The sequence below is a fragment of the Schistocerca serialis genome, chromosome 2 (assembly GCF_023864345.2).
Source record: "Schistocerca serialis cubense isolate TAMUIC-IGC-003099 chromosome 2, iqSchSeri2.2, whole genome shotgun sequence".
In the NCBI taxonomy this organism is placed as follows: domain Eukaryota; kingdom Metazoa; phylum Arthropoda; class Insecta; order Orthoptera; family Acrididae; genus Schistocerca; species Schistocerca serialis.
In genome coordinates, this window is record NC_064639.1 from 540,881,229 (window position 1) to 540,890,044 (window position 8,816).

Below are 8,816 nucleotides of genomic sequence, written 5' to 3' on the forward strand. Positions count from 1 at the left end.
GAAAACGTGCAGCGATACGTCGACCGAGAGCATCTCAGACGTGCTCGATGGGATTTAGCTCTGGAGACCAGGCAGGCCACTCCATTCGCCTGATATCTTCTGTTTCAAGGTACTCCTCCACGATGGCAGCTCGGTGGGGCCGTGCGTTATCATCCATCAGGAGGAAGGTGGGACCCACTGCACCACTGAAAAGGCGGACATACTGGTGCAAAATGACGTCCCGATACACCTGATCCGTTACAGTTCCTCTGTCAAAGACATGCAGGGGTGTGCGTGCACCAATCATAATCCCGCCCAACACCACCAAACCACGACCTCCACACAAGTCCCATTCAAGGACATTAAGGGATTGGTATCTTATTCCTGGTTCACGCCAGATGAAAACATGGCGAGAATCACTGTTCGAACTATACCTGGACTCGTCCGTGAACATAAGCTGGGACCACTGTTCAAAAAACCTTGTACTGTATTCTTGACACCAGGCTGTGCGGGCTCTCCTGTGACCAGGGGTCAGTGGAATGCACCTTGCAGGTCTCCAGGCGAATAAAACCTGTCTGTTCAGTCGACTGAACTGTGTTTCTGGAGACAACTGTCCCAGAGGCTGCAGTAAGGTCCCGAGCGAGGCTACCTGCAGTACTCCGTGACCGTCTGCGGGAACTGATAGTGATATATCGGTCTTCTTGTGTTATTGTACACTGTGGACGTCCCATACTGTAGAGCCTGGACACGTTTCCTGTCTGTTGGAATCCTTGCCATAATCTTGAGATCACATTTTGTGGCACACGGAGGGCCCGTGCTACGACATTCAGTGTTTGACCAGCCTCCGGTCGCCCAAGTATTCTACCCCGCATAACGTCATCAATATGTGTTCTTTGAGCCATTTTCAACACACAGTGACCATTAGCACATCTGGAAATGTCTTCACACTTACTCGCTGCACCGTACTCTGCCATGCACCAATACACCTCTGCGTATGTGGACTGTTGCTAGCGCCACCGTGCGACGACCGTAGGTCAAATGGACTGCATGGTGATACCCCGGGGGAGTTTTAACCCACAACTCGCCCACCAGAGCGTTGTTTAACAATGTATCAGCATTATCCTTAATTTATGAGCATGAGTGTTGATAAAGTCCAATGTTGACTGTAACCATTTCATGGCAATAAATCTTTGTAAATTTTGTAGCGCGTTAATGCGGAACCGAATTTCCAGTTTTGGCTACCAGTTGCAAATCTGGCACTGTGAAAGCAAGAAAGACGTACAGAAACGTTTCCTTACGTAATGGACCGGTAATGGGACGTGTGTAGAAACGTTCAAACGAGTGATAAAGGCGTAATGTTTATTTTATAATTAACCGCCGCTTTCACAATTTGTTCAATATCAGCATCGGAGACGTCGACGAGAAGCTGAGCAGCGCCATGTTTGCAACTGGTGGCCAACACTGAAACTAATTTTTTCTAGAGTAAATCAATTCCGCGTTAACGCACCAACATAGCTCTAAAGTTTCGCTGCCATAGGGTAATTACAGCCCATACTTGACCTCAGTTAGTAACTGCATTACAATATCTGTAGACTATATGTAAACACATTAATGCGCATCTCTGTAGCCGAGGTTACCAACACATGGCTGTGTGATGGTACTCGACTGGGGGGGGGGGGGGTTCGAATCACGTCGATGGATGAAATTTTCAGTGTCGCTACTTGGCGGACAAGGGGAGGAGAAATAGTGCCGTAAAGCTCCTGATTGCCAGGCTTCGCACCAATATACTAGACTGAATTTAAACCTCTTCACACCGTCTCATTGGGGTTAGAGCATGTGGCACTGTTGATGGTGATTCGCCCGTAAGACAGGGATATTAAGCTTGGCAGGCTACTTAGTGCTATTCGAGTGCAGTTTGCTATGTGCCGGCAATGTTTTTCATGCTCCCCCTTCTCTCATCATGTTCAAGCACAACGTATGTAATAGCACACTATACACACGTCCATTATACTCCCCTACACTCAACGGATACACTGATAGCTCGCATCACGTATTACCCAGGAAAGGGACCACTATGCTCGGCGGAAGTAACTCCTTTCCGACTAGGTGTCTGAACTTAACCATAGCAGTCTTACACCCAACAATTCCATATATATATATATATATATATATATATATATATATATATATATATATATATATATATATATATATATATATGGGGTTATCGTCAATCATCATCATTTGTAAGACGAAACCGAAGTCATGTAAATAATAACTTTACACGTTGTCGAAAACTAATTCTTACTTTCTACCCGAATCATCAGTAGTCTTCTCCAATACAAGACTCATATTTACGTGAAAACTTAACTGAAAGCTACCAGCATTACATTCCATCAACGAACTCTGTTATTAGCAGATGAAATCAAACAACGCAAGTATTACCTTTCCTCTCACATTGTAATGATGTAATCGAATTTGCATGCAGAAAACAGCTTAGATGTAAATTAAATTTATGTACACGAATTTAATACTTGTTTTTATTTGTCTACAATTAATCTTATTTTACTTAATTCAGATGTAAGAACGTAACGATAGTTTTGAGCTTAATCTGTAAATAAGACTGCTTTACAAGACGTAACCATGTAATGAATACTCTAGTTTGCAGTATCGCTTAGAGAAAAGAAGAATAGCACAATTTAATAAGTTATATATTCGTAGGCTCTAGAGGTTAAAGTCAGTTTGCCGACGTAATCACACAACGCAACCTTGCTTTCAGATGACTGGCTGCTTCCCGGGTACCTTTCGTTCGCTGATGTGAAGATCTGGGACAATGCAGACTGTCAGGAACAGTACGGCGAACTTGTCGATCCTAACGCCGTCTGTGCAATGGGCACCAATGGTCAGCATATATGCACTGTAAGTATGCGTTCTGTGAAGATAACGCGGAAAGGAAGGAACATTTTATCAAGCCAGTAAGTTCACTGACGACACTACCAAAACAGACTCAACACCACTCGCCTCATGTTCTCATTAACTTCTTCACAAAGTCGCTTTGATCCGTTAAGACAGTCGTTGCCTATTTAAGTATCCTCTCATATAAATTAAACTTCTGGTGTCAAGTGATCCAAACAGTCCCGCTATCGTCCTGAAGTTACTCAAAGCCCTTTAAACGTTAAATTTTCGAAAAAGCTGAAAGTCCACTGTTGCCTGTTTGAATTATAAGGAAGATCAAATTACACTCCTGGAAAGAACACATTGACACCGGTGTGTCAGACCCACCATACTTGCTCCGGACACTGCGAGAGGGCTGTACAAGCAATGATCACACGCACGGCACAGTGGACACACCAGGAACCGCGGTGTTGGCCGTCGAATGGCGCTAGCTGCGCAGCATTTGTGCACCGCCGCCGTCAGTGTCAGCCAGTTTGCCGTGGCATACGGAGCTCCATCGCAGTCTTTAACACTGGTAGCATGCCGCGACAGCGTGGACGTGAACCGTATGTGCAGTTGACGGACTTTGAGCGAGGGCGTATAGTGGGCATGCGGGAGGCCGGGTGGACGTACCGCCGAATTGCTCAACACGTGGAGCGTGAGGTCTCCACAGTACATCGATGTTGTCGCCAGTCGTCGGCGGAAGGTGCACGTGCCCGTCGACCAGGGACCGGACCGCAGCGACGCACGGATGCACGCCAAGACCGTAGGATCCTACGCAGTGCCGTAGGGGACCGCACCGCCACTTCCCAGCAAATTAGGGACACAGTTGCTCCTGGGGTATCGGCGAGGACCATTCGCAACCGTCTCCATGAAGCTGGGCTACGGTCCCGCACACCGTTAGGCCGTCTTCCGCTCACGCCCCAACATCGTGCAGCCCGCCTCCAGTGGTGTCGCGACAGGCGTGAATGGAGGACGAATGGAGACGTGTCGTCTTCAGCGATGAGAGTCGCTTCTGCCTTGGTGTCAATGATGGTCGTATGCGTGTTTGGCGCCGTGCAGGTGAGCGCCACAATCAGGACTGCATACGACCGAGGCACACAGGGCCAACACCCGGCATCATGGTGTGGGGAGCGATCTCCTACACTGGCCGTACACCACTGGTGATCGTCGAGGGGACACTGAATAGTGCACGGTACATCCAAACCGTCATCGAACCCATCGTTCTACCATTCCTAGACCGGCAAGGGAACTTGCTGTTCCAACAGGACAATGCACGTCCGCATGTATCCCGTGCCACCCAACGTGCTCTAGAAGGTGTAAGTCAACTACCCTGGTCAGCAAGATCTCCGGATCTGTCCCCCATTGAGCATGTTTGGGACTGGATGAAGCGTCGTCTCACGCGGTCTGCACGTCCAGCACGAACGCTGGTCCAACTGAGGCGCCAGGTGGAAATGGCATGGCAAGCCGTTCCACAGGACTACATCCAGCATCTCTACGATCGTCTCCATGGGAGAGTAGCAGCCTGCATTCCTGCGAAAGGTGGATGTACACTGTACTAGTGCCGACATTGTGCATGCTCTGTTGCCTGTGTCTATGTGCCTGTGGTTCTGTCAGTGTGATCATGTGATGTATCTGACCCCAGGAATGTGTCAATAAAGTTTCCCCTTCCTGGGACAATGAATTCACGGTGTTCTTATTTCAAGTGCTTGTTCAACTTCAGAGAAAATCACAGTCACTGGCAAGCCTTCTACAATTTTATGCTACGAAAATTACGTAGATCTTACTTCCCTCGTTGTCGGTGGATCGACGGAAGTCCACGGCTGGGACACTATGTGGCATCGGGCTTTTACTGTTGCGACTTGGGCCCACAGTGCGCTTCACATTGAAGTCCTCGTTTCTTCAGCACTATGCACATTAATCCATAATAACTTGCCCGACCATGCTTCCAGATATGCCGACCATTACTTTCAGGTCGTACTTAGATCCACACACTAGCCGTTAGATGTAACACAGCTAGGACTAGCAGCAGAGGCGTGACAAAACAATCTCTCTGACTTCAACGTTAACTAAATATGCCCTTACTTGCCAGTGTTAAATATTACATAATTTAAACACAGTATTTACAATATATATTTACACTAGAGAATACATCGTATACAAACAGTTTCATGTGTTCAGTAAGCAAAAAAATTCATAGCAAGGACTGCGTTGTAGCGTCACAAGTGACATAAGTTCCTCCAAAAAATCGTAACACGACACACACACAAATGTCATGCTAAAAAATGTAAATGCATCTGATGAGGAAGGTTTAAACCTTAAACGCATTGTGGAGAAAAATACACAGTGACTGGTAACAGTAAACTTGTTGTTTCATTTAATGTCAATAGCACTCACGGTAAGCCTAACCTAAAATGTTCACATTCAAAGTTGCTGAAGAATGTTTTGGCTTCTGACTGGATAAATGGTGAGAGATATATTAAGGTTATAGTGGATAATTTGCTTCGATAGGAATCATAGTTCATACTTCGGTTTTATGTGTTTCCAAGTAAGGTGACAGCCCAGAGCTAATACTATGGATTTGGCAGTTTTCGATCGTGAGAGACGACTATCATACAATTCAATTAGTGTAGCATTGATCTTTATTGCAGCATATATGTGACAGCTTCAGTTTTATTTGTATTGACTTCGAGCTTTCATAGCGAACACCATTGAGTGTTCCTCCCAAGATTCCGGATTACATTCAGTTTAATACAATTTAAATTCGCATGAGAATTATCAATAACTGCCGGCCGAAGTGGCCGACCGTTGCCAGGGGCTACAGTCCGGAACCGCGCGTCCGCTACTGTCGCAGGTTCGAATCCTACATCGGGCATGAGTGTTTGTGATGTCGTTAGGTTAGTTAGGTTTAAGTAGTTCTAAGTTCTAGGGGACTGATGACCTCAGAAGTTAAGTCGCATAGTGCTCAGAGCCATTAGCCATTATCAATAACGGGTATCGCCAGTAGTTGTTAACTATGTAGTTGTTAATTCTGGTTCAGATGAGATTAGTACTAATGGTACATAGGAAGGAGCCAGAGAAGGTATACTGAATTCTAGCTTCTTATGATTTAACTTTAAAATTTGTTGACAGAGATGCAGAATTGTCTGTTAGACGCTAATGAGAGAATGTGGATTGTAGTGAGTACACAATCAGTGTTACAGAGTCTGTATTTTCAGAACTGAACAGTTCACTGTTTCTTGTTACAGGGCGATAGCGGAGGCCCATTGGTGGTGACAGACTTGGACGGCGAGCCACTGGTCGTGGGAATCACTTCGTGGGGTCTGCTCGACTGCGAGTCCACCTGGCCGGACGTTTTCATGCGCGTCAGCGCCTACCTCGACTGGATTAGCGAGAACGCCGGCGTCACCATCTCCTGAGGCTGGGCTCTAACATTGGCCCTACGTGCTGCCAACAACTGAGCGTGACGCACGAAATTTTGTTGATGAATAAATAAAGTCACTTTTTTGTATCTGCTTGTGGTTGTATAAACTTAGTTCCACATTAGCTAGTAGAGTCTCTGCCTGCCAACAGCGCGGCTTTGGTATATTGACAGACTTTTGGAAGCCTTGGACCCTTTATGAGCTTTCAATGAAACCACTAGTAAACACTTACTAAAGAAATTTGCACAACAATACGTTGGTCGTTACAGCTCTAACGCCATGAAGGATAGCAAATAATGAAATTCTACTTATTGTGATCACACTGTATAACACGAAGAAAAATGATTATATTTGTATGTGGTTAGCGGGGTCATCAGTATTCTGACAGGTTTGACGCGGACTGCCACCAATTCCTTTCCTGTTTGACATCTTCATCTCATGGTTGCACTTGTACCCAACGTTTTCATTTTTGGCTGTTTTCCAACGTTTCTCTTCCGCTACAATTTTTACACCCCACGGTTCCCTCAGGTTCCATGAAAATTGTTCCTTGAAATCTTAAATCATGTCCTATTACCTCTTCGCTCCTTTTTCTCACTGTTTTCCACATTGTTCTATCCTCGCCGCTTCTGTGGGGAAATCCTCACTTCTTGTTTCATCTCAAATTTCCAACATAACTTAAACGTTTTGATTCTCTTATTTTCTGGGCTTTGCTCCGACCAAGATTCGTTTCCATACGTTGCAGTGCTCCATACATATTTCTTTTCGCTAGCGTTTATCCCGGCGGTCGTCAAACTGAGTCCAGCAATCAAATGTTCCTGCGCCCCGCGATTCTCAGACGTGTTTTAAAATAATACTATCTGAGTACCCAGAGTTGCCTGGGTATGTATTTATTCCAGTCTTCTGTTGGTCCGTCTCTTCCTCCCCCCATTCCCTGCTCATCTCATCCTTCACCCTTTCTCGTTCCATCTATTCCTTCTCACTATTTCCGTACATTTTCTCTTTCCTCCCCTCTCTCTGTTTATCTTCTCTTTCCTCTATCTGTCTATCTCCCTCTCGCCCCTCTTTCCATTAATCTCTTCCCTTTCTCTGTACATTTCCTTCTCACCCACTCACTGTCCGTCTTCTCCTCTACTCTTTCGCTGTCAATCTCTTCCTCCCCTTGTCTCTCCTCCTCGGCGTGATTTAAAGCAAACTCTACAAACCGATCAAATTCCAAACAGCTGCAGAAGACCGTTCTCAATCGGACGTTTGCATTATTCCAAATGTTACAGAACAGAGACAAGATGTGAAATTACCGAACTATCAGTTTAATACAAATAACTTCCGGGAATTCAGCCAGGTAACACTTTCAACGGCCGCCGATATTTCGGCGGGAGAACACCCCGCCATTTTCAAGGCAAACTGCAACGGACAGGCGGCGTACATGCAAATGTAATACCTCGGTTCTCCGACAGAAGCAGGAAAGATAACACACACACACACACACACACTGAACACTAGTGCCACCAAAGATGACCAAAGTCAGAGCTATCGATAGTGAGACTATGAATTCGCAGGTGAGGCAGTATTGACTCTGTTCCTCTGTTTTTTGACAAGGGAGAGAGCCGGATTCCAAACAGAGTTTAAACAGAAACCTCCATCCCTGTTAACGAGGTTGCTCGCTAATTTAATCTCAACTGCCTCCCTAATGACACTGTCCCAATAGCTCGACATGCATGCCAATATCTCGGTGTTATTATATAACATGGGGTGACCAGTATCCAAGCAATGTTCGGCAATAGCAGATCTATTTGGCTGCTGTAATCGTGTGTGCCGTTTATGCTCAGTACATCTGTCCTCCACGGTCCTGATAGTTTGACCAATATATGCCATGCCGCAGCTACAAGGAATACGGTATACACCCGCCTTACGCAGTCCAAGATCATCCTTAACGGAACTGAAAAGTGCTCTAATTTTAGATGGAGGTCGGAAAACACATTTCACATCGTATTTCCGTAAAATACGACCGATCTTATTGGACGTGTTTCCTACGTAAGGCAAAAAGGCAGTAGACTTAGGTGTTGACTCAGAATTATCATCAATCACCCGATGTACAGTTGGTCGATAGCGCAACGCACGTTCAATCTGTCTATCACTATAACCATTTTGACGAAATGTAACTTCAAGATGGACAGCTCAGCTGGCAAAGTCTCAGCGTCAGAAACGACATGTGCCCTGTGTACCAAGGTACGAAGTACCCCTTCACGCTGAGCCGAATGGTGACAACTATTAGCTTGTAAGTACAAGTCGGTGTGAGTACGTTTCCTGTAGACTGCATGTCCCAATGATCCATCATCCTTCCTCCTAACCAACACGTCGAGAAAGGGAAGGCTACCATCCTCTTCCACCTCCATCGTAAAACGAATGTTCGGGTGGATCGAGTTCTGATGTTCTAGAAAGACATTCAAATTCTCCCTACCGTGAGGCCAAACAACGAAGGTA

General features: G+C 45.7%; 1 protein-coding gene across 1 annotated transcript in view; it reads left to right on the forward strand.

Moving 5' to 3' along the window:
- Positions 1-6,332, forward strand: part of LOC126456190 (brachyurin-like) — a 30,553-nt gene extending 24,221 nt beyond the window's left edge. The window contains exons 6-7 of the mRNA XM_050091944.1: positions 2,759-2,898; positions 6,162-6,332. Coding sequence (XP_049947901.1) covers positions 2,759-2,898; positions 6,162-6,332 — 311 coding nt within the window. The remainder of the gene's footprint in view (positions 1-2,758; positions 2,899-6,161) is intronic.
- The last annotated feature ends 2,484 nt before the right edge of the window (positions 6,333-8,816 follow it).